This window comes from Lycium ferocissimum, chromosome 6 (genome assembly GCF_029784015.1).
Source record: "Lycium ferocissimum isolate CSIRO_LF1 chromosome 6, AGI_CSIRO_Lferr_CH_V1, whole genome shotgun sequence".
NCBI lineage: Eukaryota > Viridiplantae > Streptophyta > Magnoliopsida > Solanales > Solanaceae > Lycium > Lycium ferocissimum.
In genome coordinates this window covers 33,509,110-33,527,342 of record NC_081347.1, presented here as the reverse complement: position 1 = coordinate 33,527,342, position 18,233 = coordinate 33,509,110, and the positions used below count along the sequence as shown (strand labels likewise).

The window sequence follows — 18,233 nt, the reverse complement described above, 5'->3', positions numbered from 1 at the left end:
AAACCAAAAAGTCACCCAAAATAGGATTTCGAGCCACGAAGGCCAAAATGGGAAATTCGTTCCATAAATAGTTTACCCATGATTTATAGAGTCTATCTCTCAAAAATCAATCAAATCCAACATCAATTTCATGCTCAATTGAAGAAAATCTTAGTTCAAGCCTATGTCTCATAAACCCTCAATTCCCCAATCCAAATCATGATTTCTAGCATGAAAGCCCTTAATAATCCGTGATACAATCGAAATATCAAGATTAGGAACTTATCCAATGGATGTATCTTGCAAAATCTTATAAAATCTTATAAAATCGAGCTCCCAAATGCCAAATATGTGAATGAGAGGTCAAATCATGAAATAGGGTTATCATTTCTTCTTCTCAAACGCGAGAAAACCTCGTGAACGCGACCTTCGACCTGGGTCAGGCCTACGCGAACTCGAACAACCCATCACGAAAGTGATGGGTCAGTTTCCCCCCCAACACCCGTTGGGCTCCCAACTCTTACGAACGAGAAACCTTCTTCGCGAACGCAAAGAAGGAAACCAGAATCACTAAAAACCAGAAAATCTGGTTTTCACCCAAAAATCGAGACTCATCCAGAATCTCCCGGATACAAACCATATATGCATCTTAGCTATAAAACCCGCTACGAACTTACTCGCATACTAGGAATTTCCTAAAAAGATCATCTAGACCCGGTCAAGACCAAACGGCTTAAAACTAGATTTCCAACCAAATGACCAAAATAGCCCCAACTCCATTGGGAACCGAACTAGCTACTCTAACAGGTCATAATTGATATTCCAGACCTATTGAAATCAACAAAATCTCCAAAATGACCCATTTACCCCCGATGTTGACTTTGGTCAACCATCCACTTATGAATTCCCCAAAAATTCAATTTTTCTCACTCAAATCACATCTGGATGCCTTTGGAATCGCGCCACCCTTCCAAACAAGTCAGATATACTCTAATGAAGCTAGGGAAAGGGTCAACGGGGGTAAAATAGTCAAAACAGTCAAAATGATTTAACGGGTCGTTACGTTCGCAGACCTCGAGCCTCGCAATTTGTACGAAGTCATCGAGTCATTTTGGAGGGTAAGTTCATCTGTCTATTTAATCAAATTCTTTAATTATTTTATATTCAAAATATACTGGTCTAATTAATTTGGATCTGCGTCATGTATGACCAAATAATGAAGAGGAAGCCCTATCTACCAAAAATTTCTCCATTTTAAGACTCGAACCTGAGACTTCTTGTGTCACTGATGAAAAAGATTGTAGTTTTCAAGTTTGAAGTCCAGCAACGGAAGCTCCAGCTCACATCATCAAAGAAGTAAAATTCCTATTTTACCCCTATGAGGACTATAATGTTAAAAAGAATTTTAAAGAGAAAAAGTTAATTATGATATTTAAAGTTTTATATTTAGTAAAACCTAATGACTATTTTGAATTAGAACTAGTTACAACTTCTGCAAATATCGGACCTTATTTTTTTTGGCAGATTTTGGTTATCTTTTTAAAGAATTTTTAATGCAATAAAAAATAAAAATTGATTATATCTCCTAAATTTGTGTAACTGATTATATTTTTTAAATAACTAATACATATGTGATGACTTATTTTACCGCGGATTTTGGCTATCTTTTTAATAGATTTTTAATATAATAAAAAATAAAAATTGGTTATATCGCCTAAAGTATTAGAAATTGATATTATCACCTAAAATTTTGGGCTCTGATACAACTATTGATTTTTTAATTTTGCTCTTTCTTCTTCTTCTTCTTTCTATTACTATATATAAGAAGGAATGTCTAAATTTTGTAGCCCCACAGGAGCGTTTTAGTAATTTTGATTATATGACATCAACTATTCAAGATGCTACATGTGTTGTTTTTTCTTGACTATTCCTACTTTTAGCATTCATTCTCCTATTAAGTCTATTCCCACATGCAACATGGGCCTTTGTAATTGGTACATAATAGTATCTATTTATTAATATTTTCTTGGCCCTTAGTCCCTTCCATTCATTTTATATGTGTATTTTTGGCTTTTATATTTAGTTCAAAATAAATAATTTTTTATATAATCAAGAAGGTTTTAATAGTTTTATTTTCAACTTTATCCATATTTTAGATAATAAATGAATTTTTACATAACCAATAATCCATATTAAGTTGTTACTATTTAATTAAGGGTAATTTAGTAAAACTACTTCTTCCTTTTTAGGGATAGGTGAATTTTTAAGAAGCGCAGCCGAGCTAAAAACATCATATAATATGGACCGGAGGAGCAATTAGATTATTCTTTACATTATTTGTCATCATATATATTGATAAGTTTAGGCAACTGTGGAGCCACATTTGCATTTTCAACTTGAGCATTTATTAAATCTTATTAATATAACTACTCTTCCTCCTTTTCAATTTATATGACTTTTCTTTTTCCAAGATTGAATTTAACTAAACTTTGAAGCTAAATTGAATTAAATCAACTTAATATTTTAAATTAAAATTTAAATATTTATAAATTATACAAAATTACTATGAATTGCATTTTAATTGAAAATTAATATATTTAAGCATAAACTATGTATGAAAAGCTAAACTAATTCTTGGGGTTCATTTAATGAATTTAGTTTATTTTTCTTAATTTCATCTAAAATTAAACTCAAATCACCACATTTAACTAGCATAAACTCTTGCCACGTGAAATATCACGAGTGCAATTAAAATGTAATAAGTGCCAAAATAATCTATTTTTATCTAATACATAAATTATATTCTCACAAATTAATAAAAATGCCAATAATTTTCAATCTATGATTTTCACTGAGTTGCAATTATTTTACATAATTTAAATCATGCTACTTTACAGAATCTCGAGTCGTTTGTGTATCTTTGATATTTGATAATTTTCTTGCCAAACTTTCTTTCGATAAATAGTTTTTTATTTAAAAATTATCCAATTAGGTGACTATGTAGGCATGTGACGATATACTCCAAATATTTTTCATTTTATTTGAAATTTATGGAGTTAAAATTGAAGATGAAGTTGTAGTTGGTTATACTTTTTTGTTAAGAATATTTGAAATAACATTTATGCTTCAGTGTAGTTAAATATAACTTCAAAAATGAAAAGTGAGTTAAAAGCAAGCTGTTTTCCGAATTTGAGATACAACTTCAAGTCGGGTTTGGAATTTTCATGGCCAAACACCATTTTTTAAATAAAGTGAAAATTATTCTGGAAAAAATGAATAATTCTTAAGGCCAAATGGGTCCTAACAATTTTTTATGCTTATGAGGACTTATCAACATACATGTTGCGGTAAGAAATACAAATTATACTTCCTTAACTAAAATAATATTACTTTTATATCTTGAGTTCTCATGTAACTAGTATACTATATATAAGTGTAACCAATTATAGCAAAGAACAATTTCATATGAACAATAGAACCCTAGACCTCTAACCATAAACACGACGATCAGTCTAATTCCATTAGCACCACGCCTCTCTGTCTCTCCCTCTGAAGTTCGCAGACTTCGAGCCTCAAAATTTGTACAAAGTCATCGAGTCATTTCGGGAGTAAGTTTATCTTTCTATCTAATCAAATTCTTTAATTATTTTGTATTCAAAATATATTGGTCTAATTAATTCAGATTCGCGTTATGTATGACCAATTAATTAAGAGGAAGCACTCTCTACAAAATATCTGAAGTGATTTTGAAGTGCTGTAGAATCTAAAAGCCTTGGTTTGATGCTATCTCCAGTCATCTCAAAGCTCTCATGAAATTCAAAGATGCATCAATAAAGTGCAATATAATAAGTAGGGGATTCGTTGCATCTATATTAACCTTTTGCTTTTCTTGGCCTAAATAGTTTCAAAACCACCAAGTATTCATCAAAATCATCTTTCTTCTATGTTCTTTTTTTTGTCCCTTTCTACTCTTAAACTCATCTTTCTCTCTCAAAATGACAAATAAGAATATTTCCATAAAAGATGGTTGGAATGAATATATTCATGTTTTTTTTTAACCGTGAAGATGGACCAACAAAGTAGTTTATAGCAAATCTAATTACTCTTTTCAAGTGGGAAGAATTTGTCAAACAACCTGGTGATTTTGATTTTGATTTAGTGATGGAGTTTTACAAAAATATGAATAGGCACACCAATGATGCAAGTAAAGCCCCTGAACTACTCTCCAACAATAATCAATAGCCTACAACCTTCCCAATTTAGATGATAAGGTAATTCTTCACTTTCTCAAATATCTAGATGTGGATCTAATTAAAGGAAAATTGTGCTCTCATGGTGCAAAGTGAGGATATGATACAAATGGACTTAAAGGTAGTATTAAGAGAAAGAATGCTGGTAGTGGAGCTCGACCAATTATAATTTTTGTTAGAAGTAGGCTTATTTTATTAAAAACCCATTAAGAAGATAGTCAAATCTGCGGGAGAAATAAGCTACTGCGTGTGCTATGTAATGTTAATTATAAAAAAAGAAGTTTTTATATAAATATCCAATCACATAACCAACAACATTGGTCCCACAACCCTAGCTAATAAACTTAGCTACTTATTAATACTAAAGCGAAAATAATAAATGAAAGGAGAAACATTCTTACAATAAATGAGTGGAAGATGAAGTCAATAAAGATAACATAGTGTCTTGTATGCAACACCCAGTCACAAGAAAACACTATTCTAAAAATTGATTATATCACCTAAAATTTTGAGCTCTGATACCACTATTGATTTTTTAATATTGATATTTCTTCTTCTTCTTCTTCTTCTTCTTCTTCTTCTTCTTCTTCTTCTTCTTCTTCTTCTTCTTTCTATATATACTATATATAAGTGTAACAAATTATAGCAAGAAACAATTTCATATGAATAATTGAACCCTAGACTTCTAACCCTAAACTGGTCAATAAGTCTCATTCCACTAGCCTCGCGCCCCTCTGTTTTTTCCTCTAAAGTTCGTAGACCTCAAGCCTTGAAATTTGTACGAAGCCATCGAGTCTTTTTTGGAGGTAAGTTCATCTATCTATTTAATTAAATTCTTTAATTATTTTGTATTCAAAATATACTGGTCTAATTAATTCATATTTGTGTTATGTATGTAGTGACGGCTTGACTATAAAGCGGGTAAAGCAATTGCTTGAGGCCTCATCTTTTTGGGTGGCCTACTTTTTGATAAATCCTATATATATGTATTACTATTTAAAAAAAAGTACTCCTACGGTTACACACGTGGAGAGCTATTTTATGAGAGTAAGTTTTACAATAACTTTTTCTCCATTTAATATGGGGAGGTTGCTCCATTAAGATACTCTATATATATTATTATTTAAAATGAAATATATGTACTCCTAGTCTCCTACGGTTAACTGAAGAGTTATTATAGGGGAGAAAGTAGAACAATAGCTTTTTTCCTTTTAATGTGGGAAGTGGGATCGTTGCATTGAGAAATAGAATAATTTCTCATTTATATCCTAACAATCACATTATGATTCATATTATCTCCTTATCTTTTTCCTTCTTTTCATTATTCTTATTCTATTCTCAAGTCTCCTAACCGCAAACATTCTATTGAAAAACTTACAAAAGTTCAAGATTTGTTTTTTGCGTGTTCTTCAAAATTTCAAGCATTGCAAGAAGCAATGATTACATTGAAGCAATGCAACACTATTTCGATATCATTATATCAACTTATCAAATTCTTGAGCCATGTTTTTTTATTCTAACTTTGTATTATATGAAAATTTGTCATTGTTAATATTCTACTTCATATTAGGGGACGATGGCCCATGCAAGCACGGGCCCAATACTGTTAAGTTTTTATCTCTTTTATGTTATTAGTATAAGATCTTTTTTTTTTCCGAGGTTTTGGTTATATTTTGAAAGAATTTTTAATGCAATAAAAAATAAAAATTGGTTATAAATCCTAAAAATTTGATAACTGATTATATTTCCTAAAATTTTAGTAACTGATACATATGTGATAACTTATTTTACCACGGATTTTGGGTATCTTTTAATGGATTTTAATATAATAAAATTATAAATTGGTTATGTTGCCTAAAGTATAAGTAATTGATTATATCACTTAAAATTTTGAGCTCTGGTACCACTATTGATTTTTTAATATTGATATTTCTTCTTCATCTTTCTATATATACTATATATAAGTGTAAAAAATTATAACAAGGAGTTATTCCATATGAACAATAGAACCCTAGAAGTTTAACCCTAAACATCTCGATCAGTTTCTTTCCACTGGCCCTACGTTGCTCTATCTCTCCATCAGACTTCGAAGCTCGAAATTTGTACGAAGCCATCAAGTCATTTTAAGGTTAAATTCATCTGTCTATTTAAACAAATTCTTTAATTATTTTGTATTCAAAATATACAGGTCTAATTAATTCAGATTTTCGTTATGTATAACCAATTAATTAAGAGGAATCACTCTCTGCAAAAAAATTCTCCATTTTAAGGGTCAAACCCGAGACTTATGGTATCATTGATGAAAAAAAATTATGATTTTCAAGTTTGAAGCCCAACAGCGAAAGCTCCAGCTCACATCATTAAAGAAATAAACTTTCTATATTATCCCTGTTCGGACTATAATGTTAAAAAGAATTTAAAAAGAAAAAAAAACTAATATTAATATTTGAAGTTTCATATTCAGTAAACCTTAACTATGATTTCGATTTAGAAATAGTTACAATTTCTACAAATATTGTAACTTATTTTTTTGCAGATTTTGATTATTTTTTAATGAATTTTTAATGCAATAAAAATAAAAATTGATTAGATCTCCTACTATATTGGTAATTGATTATACTACCTAAAATTTTGGGGTTTTGATACCAATATTGATTTTTTAATATTGATCTTTCTTCTTCTTTCTTTCTTTTTTGTGTTTTGATTTTTTGCATAAAAACCCCTCAATAACCTTATTTTGTTTAAAATTTAATCGTGGTATCAGAGCCCAAACTTCTATGTGATATAATATGTTACCAACATTTTAGGGTATATAATCAATTTTTAATTTTTATTATATTAAAAATCAATTTAAAAGATAGCCAAATCTGCGGGAAAATTAAGCTACCTCATATTTATCAGTTACCAAAATTTTATAAGATATAATCAATTTTTATTGCATTAAAAATAGCAATAATCTGCAAAAATAAATAAGTTACGGTATTTGTATTATTTTTTTCTTTAAAACAAATTAAGCCCCTATAGGCGTTTTTGTATAATCATAAATCATAAAGGTTCAAAATTTAACAAATAAAAAAACAATGAGTCTAAAATGTAAATAAATAATACATGTTCCCCTAAAATAGAAAACCTAATCCGAAATGTCCTAGATTTTCTTCTTTCTCTTGTCGGTTGCTCACTCTTCAGGTGGGTTCTTTGTTGAATTTGGTGAACTGCAATCTGCTCCTCTGTGAACTTTTTCTCCATCGTCTTCGTCTTAGGTGATTTCAGTGTACCGTAGTAGTAATTGTTTCAAATTCAAAATCGTATTTAGGTTTTACTGAGTATGAAACTTTAAATATCAATTTTATTTTATTTTTGCTTTTCAAAATTCTTTTCACCAGTGTCTTAATATTTTACTCATTTGTCCAAAGAGCTGCCATGTGGATTTTTCTTATATTACCGCTTGACTTAATGTGATGGCTTTACCTATATATAAAATATATATATATATATATATATATATATTGCAATTTTATATGAACAGTAGAACCCTAGACATCTAACCCTAAACTTGTCGATCAGTCTCATTCCCCTAGCCCTGCCCACCATGTCTCTCCCTCTGATACCACTATTGAATTTCTTATACTAGCACTTGACTTAATGTGGTTGCTTTCCCTATATATATATATATATGAGAAATTTCATATGGAGAATAGAACCCTAGACATCTAACCTTACACTCATCGATCTATCTCATTCCCCAAACCCTGCACCCCTCTGTCTCTCCCTCTAAAGTTTCAGACCTCGAGCCTCGAAATTTGTACGAAGCCATCCAGTGATTTTGGAGCTAATTTCATATGCCTATTTAATCAAATTCTTTAATTATTTGGCATTCGAAATATACTGATCTAATTATTTCAGATTCGCATTATATATGACTAATTAATTAAGAGAAAGCACTCTAATACATCCAAGTATTTTTTATTTTGATGATCGTCAAACTTTTGGTAGAACCAGAGAGAGACTACGATATATGATCTGCTCTCTGTGCACCTTGCACCGTCAGCAACAACAGCTGTAAAGCTATGCGACTTGCTGCACACAACTACACAGTGAGTTGGCCTATTCTTTAGGTCAAACTTTTGAATGAGTGGTCTCTATCCATCCCACATGCTTCCCACTATATGTACAACATGTTGCAACATATTGTGTATCACTTGGAAAATTTAAAAATCACCCAAAAAGTGCAGCCATCACAAGACTCTCCAAGTGTTCAACAAAGCTAATCACAAACTGAAGGACCTGTTTCAACACTGAAGATGCTTTATTCTCTTAGTTTGTTTATGTTTTGTTTCATGTGCTTTATCTTGTAAACCTACTCTTCTCTTATAAGAAGCTATTGTAGGTATTTCAAATTCTTAGTAGTTGTTAGGCAGTTTACCTTTCAGTCTATTAAGTGGTACCCTTGGCTAGTTTAGTCTAAGGTGTATTAGTTGGGTTTGGCTAGAGGTAGTCAACCTTAGTTTCCTTGGCTAGAGTTCGTCAAGTGAAGGTGTTTGCAATCGGTGTATTGCAAAGGTTGATGGACTACGGGAGTTGGTTCCTAGGTTGCCACCATTGTAAGGGTTGAGGGATTATGGGAGTTGGTTCCTAGCTTACGATATGTTGTAATCTGAAGTTGATCGGTTAGTGGAGTTGAAATCCTATCGGGGTAGGTTGTGATTTTTAATCCTTTGAGCTAGGAGTTTTCCATGGTAAAAACATTGCCTTCTTTACTTACTGCATTGCATAAGGGAACTGGTACTCAACCAGGTCTCTCCATACATTATTTAGTTGACTACATCAATTGGTATCAGAGCCAGTGCTGTCTAAAGTGCTAACACCTAGAAAGAATCTGTGAAATGACAGTTTCACCAAATATAGAAGAAGGTCAATTTTTCATAAGGCCAACAAGATTTAACGGAAAATACTATGAGTGGTGGAAGACGAGAATGCACGACTTCATCATGGCTGAAGATTTAGAGTTGTGGGATATCATCTGTGATGGTCCCCATATTCTAGCACACACAAGTGAAGATGGTGTTAAAATCACTGCCAAAACAAGGAAAGAATACAATGATGCTGACAGGAAGGCAGTGGAGAAAAATTATAAAGCAAAGAAGATCCTTGAGTGTGGAATAGGACCTGATGAATACAATCGAGTCTCAGCATATTCAACTGCTAAAGAGATCTGGAAAGCTCTCCAAACTGCTCATGAAGGAACAACGCAGGTGAAAAACTCCAAAATTGACATACTCATTGTTATATCCCGTATTTTGAGTAACGGGACAACTTGAGTGAATTATGAGAAGTTAGGGACAAGGCTATCCCGAGAGACTTTCGTTTGTTTTAAAGGCTTAAATTGCGTATGATTTTAATGTCTTGAAAATGTTAGGGAAACATTTGGAGGAATTTTCCATTTTTAGTAAGTGGGCTATTTTGGGAAAGTTTGAAAATTCAAAAAAAATGAAAATGGGAGCAAGGGTGGCCGGCCACTTGGTAGTGGGACATGGCCACATGGACTTATGTTGTGGAGTTATAAAAGATGACTTAGTCATCTTCCACACTTAGCCAAAATTCTAGAGAAATCAAGAAAACAAAGAGAAGAGAAAAAGAAAGGGTTTCGACAAGAGGGAGAGAAAAGGAAGACCAAGATTTGGCCATCAAAAAAATTATTTCTTCAAGCAAACTTGCTAACTCAAGGGTGCTAAGTAACGTGGAGTCGTTGTTTCGGACGATAGTTCGCTCGTTTTCTCTAACGACCAACTTTGGTCAAGTTAAGGAGTGAAGAAGAAAGGTGAGCTTAATCTTGTTTTCTTGTGTTATAGATGGTTTATATGTGTTGTTGTATGCTAAAAAGGAATAAATTCATGGTAGGAATGATGTTGAAGTTGGGCCGTGCATAGTAGGTTTGGCCGTGTGTATGTGTGTTGAAGTATAAGCCATGTATTAATGTTAGTTAGCATGTTTTAATTGTTGTGGTGTGAAGAAAAGAATGAAAATCATCCCTAGGTAGGGAAATGGGGTTGGCCGAATGGCCTTCTTTGTGTGTTGAAAAATGAACAAATTGTTGTTAGTGTTTTCGTTATCGTCGTTATGGATTTTATGAGGAAAAATGTAAGTTTGATGACTTAAAGAAATGTTATGTTAGTTATGGGAGGATTTGGAAGTTTATGTGGATTTTATGTGATTTTTTTGTATTTATGATAATTGTCTTGATAATGTGTGGATTAGTAGTATAATTCATGAATTTGGAAGAAAGAATGTGTTTAGTGTTGTTCTCGGGTTGGAGACAATTTCGGGTAAGTTGGGACATTATTTGGGTTGGTTGAAAAATTGTGTGATTTGTTTAAAGTGTTCTTGTATATGGTTTGAGTGGGTTTGGATTGGTAGTTGAATATATAAACGTTAATATTGGTTTGAATGTAAGTGGTTGAGGTAGTAAAATGGAAATTATGAATGTTGTTGAAGTCATGTAGAAAGAACTATTTATGTTGAAATGTGATTGTAGTGCTTGTTGATGTTGTTGGAATTGTTATTGGGTTGGTTGTTGATATTCTGAGCCGAGTCATATTCTCGGGGCGGCAAACTTATAGGGGAGATGCTGCCCAAATTTTTGTAGACAAATATTGAGTTAAGATTGCCTTCCTAAAAGGCCTATAGTAATGTTTGGTAACTATGACCATTTGTAGATTTTGAGCAAATCGGGACTTGAGTTTGGACAAGCGAGGAAGGCGAATAAGGTATGTAAGGCTTACCTCTTCTTTCTTTGGCATGTCTTAGATGTAATAGGCTTGAATACGTGTCTCGGGGATCACTCTAATTTTAGAAATCCGAGCTTGAATTTGACTACTATTCATTCAGTAGAATTGAATCAAATGCTTATGAATAGTTGAAAGAATTGTCTGAACACCTAGAACTTGCGTGAATAGGATCCGATTACCCTAAAACTCTCATAGGTAATGTCATGAAACGTATTATACGCAAATTGTGTACGCCGCCTCATTTGACCCGAGGTGGGCCCCTAGTTTCCGAGATTTCTCCACGTTGGCTTAATTGACTTATTTTAAGCGATATACGCAAGTACGATTTTTGACTAAGTTTCGACTATTAAAAAAATGATCGTTTTGACTAGTCCATTGAGTCTATGATACAAAAAATGATCGTTTTGACTAGTCCATTGAGTCCTATGATACATTTTGCCATGTACTAACGATCCCAAAGGTTTTGTCTTTGATATAATTCGTTGCAACTCGAAAGGTATGATCTATGGCTATTGTCGATCTCTTTTAAATGATCTATCACCTTAATCGTCCTTTCGAGTCTTGGCAAACGGGTGTATGTTTTATATTGCATATGGTTTTCTCACTACTTGCTCGTGCGAACTGTTATGACATCTTTCACTGCGTCCCGGGCCAGGGCATGTATTCGTGCAATTCCACTGCATTGTTCACCGCGTCCCTCACTAGAGGGCCGGGGCATGTTATATATATATATATATATGTATATGATGATGATGTGATGACGAGGAGGTGGCCAGGATGGCATATGATGATTCCTTTTACGGCGCCCCTCACTAGAGGGCCGGGGCATGTTACATGTATAGGCATGATGATTTTACTTACCGCGTCCCTCGTTAGAGGGGCGGGCATGTTATGTAAGCAAATGTTCATGATGATTTCTTTAATTATGACACTCGATCCATTAATGATTTTGAAAAACATGATTTACGTTCAAGGTAAGTTTTATAAGATCCGTTCTTTGTACTACTTTTCCGTCCTCTTTATTTCCGTATGATTCGATTATTGTGTTCTTTTACATACTCAAGACATATTTCGTCGACCACACCGTCTTCGGGGTTGCGTTTCCATGCCGCGTGTCTGGTCCACACGTTTGAGTGAGCCGCCGCCTTAGTGGTCCCTGTTCAGCTATCTTGAAGAGCTCCCTTGTCCGGAGCCCAGATTTTGGTACAGTCTTTTGTTACATTCGTGTATATATTTATTCAGGGGTACGGCGGGGCCCTGTCCCGTCATATGATTTTGTTACTCTGTGTAGAGGTCTGTAGACATGTCTGTGGGTGTGGCTATATCTGTACAGCTATATGCACGTATTGTATGTTTGGGCGGTTTATTCACCGCGGCAGCCTTGTCGGCTCGCCTATATATGTGTATATGGATATGTTGGCCCTGTGTGGCCTTCGTTGGTATTTTCAATTGTGCGTGTTTAATTTTGGTTAGTAAGAAAAACGGAGAAACTCCGCCCCAAATTTTTCTAAATACCCGAGTTACTATTTTTGGTTTTTTGGTACGTCGGTGCCCGGTTCGGGCGCTAGTCACATTTCACGGGGGTTGGGTCGTGACACTCATCATAGATGGGGCTTTTAAAATGAAAGAGAATGAATCTGTTCATGATATGCACACTAAATTCACCTCTATCATCAATATAAATTCACCTCTATCATCAATGAGCTTTATTCTCTAGGAGAGGACATCACAACTACTAAACTGGTGAGGAAGCTGGTTGGTGTTTTGCCGGATTCTTGGGATAGCAAGGTAGATGCTATTTCTGAAGCCCAAGACCTCACCAAGCTGACAGTCGATGAACTCATTGGAAACCTTAAAACCTATGAGATGAAGATGACCTTGAAGAAAGATGAAAAGAATGAAGTAAAAAAAGAAAAGAGTCTTGCTCTCAAGGCTTCCAGAGAAGACTCAAGTGATGATGAATCTGAGCTAGTATATCTCACACGAGGATTTATTAAACTGATCCGAAGAAGTGGTGGAACCCTGAAGGCAGGAAGCTCCAGCAGAAACTCCAGAGGAAATGACTATCTCTGCCATAGGTGTGATAGACTTGGTCACTTTGCCAAAGAGTGTTCTCTGAGTAAACGTAGGATACGCTATGACGGAATCAGTAAGGAGAAACCGATTTCACGACAAAAAGCTCGAAGAAAGGAAGTTGCGATGCAATAGTAAAAGCGTGCACTTGCTTGCGTTAAGGGACTTTCCTCCAAAATGTGAGTCCTGGAAGAGGACGACAAAAGGGATACATCCATGTGGTCATTGAAGATGAAGCCTCCAAGTATGAGTCTATCTTTGCTCTCATGTCAAAGTCAGATTTAGACGATAGTGACGAGAGCGATGAAGTGGAAGAGGTAAATTTCTTGAAGGTAAATAAAAACCTGAAAGCCTACTCTCTAAATAAAATCATGTCACTGTCAGGTGTGTTAATTGATGCCTATCATGCCCTTATTGTTGAAAAGGATGCACTAACTCTTGAAATTAGAAATTCCAAACTTGAAAGAGACAATCTGTTTGTCACGACCCAATTTGGGCTCGTGCGGGCACCTACCTTCCCACCTTGGTAGGCGAACCCTCTCATCTATATAACATTTCAATCGCACAACATTCCATTTAAATCAATTGGTAATTAAGAAATACAGCGGAATTTCATTTATAAATATTCAACAAACACAAGGTTTATATGTTTACAATAACAACAATTTACAGACTCGATACGACTTCCCATGACCTGGTCTAGACTAGTACAAGAGCAACTAATGACTCAGAATTACGCTACATTTTATGACTCAACCTCCGTCCCGAAGTGAAGTGGGAGGAGGCCTTCCAGATAGGCACCGTACGTTCCGCTTCACATCAATCGAATACCTGAAACAAATCTACACCCCAAAAGAGTGTAGCAAGTGCAATATCAGTACAATACACGTGTACTGAGTAAGTATCATAGGCCGACAATGGTTAGTAACATATATTGGTAAAAGAATTCACGGATAATGATGATAACCGCTAAATCAAATCACACATCACTGTACCGTACATCACAACATCAATATGCCTTAGGCCACAACTGCTCTCTAATGAACTGCACGTCAACATCACCCACACAGATTCTTAATAAATAATTTCTAGGTCGTTCGTTTTAAATTAGGGGTAAGCTCATCGTTATATCGCCTTTATCCTGTCACGACCCAACTAGGGCCGCGACGAGCGCCCGATACTTGTACCGGACACCCCTTGTCTATCATATTACCTTTATTACTAAGTGGGCCATATAGAACCGCACCATTTTTTTTTTGACATATACATTAGTAACATAATAATATACATAGATTAACAAGCTTGAACAATACATTATACAACGACAAGGACAATCGGGGAACACAACACATCTACGTGTGCATAGTCAAGCCTACGAGCCTCTAATATGGTATACATATATACATAGGAAGGGCCGAGTACCGACGTGCCCGAATACATATACAAGAGTAGTACCAAAAGACCGTGGCCCGAAGAATCGAGGAGCTTCGCTATTTTCTTGCCGATAAAACTCCTAGAACCAGTGTCCGTCTACCTCCGCCGACTGCACGCGGCATGAACGCGGCGTCTGAAGGGACGTTAGTACAAATATGTACCAAGTATGTAAGGCGTAGAGGTAAACGGTGCAAGTATAAACATAAGTAAGGATCGCCATGTCATAGATTCGGGGGATATATAACGACGTAAGAAAATGACTTGTACATAGGAAGGCCCTTTTCGTGCCTGGATACTATGCGTGCTTATCTTAGGAAGATATCTCTTATCATAGACATAGAAAATGAGAGCGTAATATGACATACCTTATCATATAATGTCATGTCGCACTATATCATGAGATCATATCATATCATAGCATGGCGTGTCATAGTATATCATGGCATAGCATAGCGTATCATATATATCATGGCATAGCATAGCGGTCATAGCATATCATGGCATAGCATAGCGTGTCATAGCATATCATGGCATAGCATAGCGTGTCATAAAGATATCGTAGCATAGCATAGCGTGTCATAGCATATCATGGCATAGCATAGCGTGTCATAGCATATCATGGCATAGCATAGCACCGAACAACGTCGGCTCGCCCACATAGCACCGAATATATCGGCTCGCCCATATATCCCGCGTCCGGCATCCCGCGTCCGGGATGATAAGCCACCGACTGTGTGGCACGAAAACATAGTTCCCTTTAATTTCCATGTATCCCTACCCCCCACCCCATGTACATATACATTTTTCATATACATATATCATATCATATCGTATCATGTCATGTCATGTCACGTGATGTCATAGACGTCCCCCCCCATCTTCAGTATCATCATTTCTATCATAGAATCATAGTAGTCATTTTAGTCATAAGGATTTTTCAAAAATTGTAAACTTTGATTTGGAGAAGAGTAAATATTTTAGAAAGCATTTACAAATTTTTAGAAAGGAAAACAAGTCTTGAAATCGATGAACTAGTTAAAACAACTATTATTTTGTAGTCAGAATAATAACCCAAAAGTTTCCTTTAGATTCTACTTCACAATACGTCAAATAGAACAATAAAGAAAATCCGGGAACAAAGGGCCCACCTCGGGCCAATTGAGGTGGCGTATCAAATTTACGTATATTATAATTCATGGCGTCCCTTATGAGATTCTTGGAGTAATCGGTCCTATTTGTATAGGTTCTAGATGTCTAGGAAATTTCTCCAACAATTTGCGCCGAATTCAATTTCATTGAATGAATAGTGGTTAATTTCAATCTTGGATTTCGAGAAAAGGAACGGTCCCCGAGGCTCGTATCCACCTTAGTACGTCTAAGACATGCCATAGAAAAAAAGGGTGAAGCCTTACATACCTCTTTCCACTCCTTTTGCTACTTCAAATTTACGTTGCAATCTCGTCAAAATGCACGAATTGGTCATGTTTACCAAAACTCTCATTAGTACACTTAGAGTTAGAATCTTAAGGAACCACTTGGCTACCGAAATTTCGGCAGCACTTCCTCTGTAAATATACCATCCTCAACATTCAACATAGCCAAATTCTCATCAATCACAATCCGGAATTCAACCCGCCAAACTATTAATCATAATTCAACAATCACACTAGCAATTCACATATTCCATTCAAAGATACATGATCTCAATTTACTACTTTCTTCAAAACCTTCGACTTCAATGGACACAACAAGCAACCTTATAATATATATCCATCAACATCACACTAATATCATTACATGCCATCCATGCAAGAACATTATTTTTCAATATACACAATCTCCCAATTGCCAATACTTCACCAAACTTATCAAGTCTTTAGTTGCGATATAACATCTACATTACAACGACTAAGACATTAATTACAACTTTTCATTATTCTTTCGCAACTCACCAACATACATAAATATACATCAAATACACCCGGCCACATACACACCACACATTACACGGCCACACACTATAATTCCCAACTTCCACTAATTCATTCAACTTTCTACTTCTAATACAAATCCCACCATGACTACAACTAGATTACCACATAAAATTCAATTCATATTTCCTACACACATATATATATATACACGGCTAAGTACTATATTTCTCTCCTTCATGAATTTCATTCATTCTAGCATACCACAACACATATAAACCATATATAACACACAAAAACCATCCATAACATAAAAAGAAAGTTTAATTCTTACCTTCTTCCTTAATTCTTCAACTTGCTAGAAACTTAAACTTGCATGAACATGTGTTCTTCTTGCTTCAACAACCACTTACTTTGCTTAGGACCCTTCAAGTAGTAGGAAAGTAATTTTGAAGAAATTTTTATCAACTTTTTTGAAATTTCTTGGCCGAATGGCCTTGGGTTTTTCTCCTTCTTTTTTGTTCTTGTTTTTCCTTGAAATTTCTAGAGAATTATGGATCAAAGATGACTTAGTCATCTTATTTATTGACCCGACTTAATTCAATTTGGGCTTGGACCTTGCGTGGCCGATTGGGCCTTTGATTTTCTTTTTAAAAAAATTTCAAGCCCACTTATATTTTGGGCTAGTTCTTGTAATTCATGAAAACAACATTTTTTCCAACTTCCAAATTTGCCGCCGTCTTTCTCCATATTTCCACGAGTCATATTGCGAATTTCCCTTTATGCCCTTTGGCCTTCCCCATTAATTCAACTTCTAAATTTTTCGCAAGCAACTCCTATGCCAAACAAAATAAAATGTGGCCTTACTTATCGTCTTCCCGCGATTGTCTTGAATTATCCGATTGCATAAAATGCGGGATATAACATATCCTACCTTACTTAGAAACAATTCACGACTAATTTTAGGATAGTCCAACAGGCGCAAGTCAACAATATAAATCACATATAATTAAGTCCAAATACACACCATTGCTAAGTAAAACCTCTAATCCGCCACTTGCCAAGTTTAAACACATTCAATCCAATCCATTCAGTCACAAATACGACACCGAGCATCTCAATATCAAGACATAATGCAATACAGTGCAATAATGATATGAATACTTCGCCACCAAATAAGAATGGAGTATATGTACTCCCAGGCGGAAATATCGACGTCTCGGTAGCACAACCCACCGACTCATGCGAAGTCTAAGTGCCACCCGTCTCGGATCTTTGCCCGACGGACAGGCCGGGACACCTGGCTTCTCGCGAGTGAGTCTCATCGGCACCACTCTTGGGGACCCGCGGAGTCCATGCACTAACAACGGGCCTTACGGGATATCGTCGACCGGCCTACGCAACAACGATGCGATGATCATCGGACATCGGCCATCTCACAATCACTTAAGTAAAAGAGTCGGTCAAATATCAGTTTCCCACAATTAACGATTCTGGAATTGAACCTCGGACATTGGCCTTTTCACATTCACTCAAGTAAAAAAGTTTATCAAATATCAATTTTATACAATCAACGATTCCGGAATGGATCTTTAGACATCAGCCTTTTCACAGTCATTCAAGTAAAGGAGTTTACCAAATATCAATTTTATACAATCAAGGATACCGGATCATCTCCGGGTATCGACCATGCATCATGAATATGAAAGAAATCAAACATATGTCAAACATCAAAAATCAAGTTATATCACAAGTATAAAAGGGGGACGAAAACAAAAATT

General features: G+C 35.1%; 1 protein-coding gene across 1 annotated transcript in view; it reads left to right on the top strand.

Annotated features, from left to right (window-relative positions):
• Window positions 1-9,112: 9,112 nt before the first annotated feature.
• Window positions 9,113-18,233, top strand: part of LOC132061277 (uncharacterized) — a 34,553-nt gene continuing 25,432 nt past the window's right edge. The window contains exons 1-3 of the mRNA XM_059454120.1: window positions 9,113-9,521; window positions 12,732-13,163; window positions 13,250-13,419. Coding sequence (XP_059310103.1) covers window positions 9,113-9,521; window positions 12,732-13,163; window positions 13,250-13,419 — 1,011 coding nt within the window. The remainder of the gene's footprint in view (window positions 9,522-12,731; window positions 13,164-13,249; window positions 13,420-18,233) is intronic.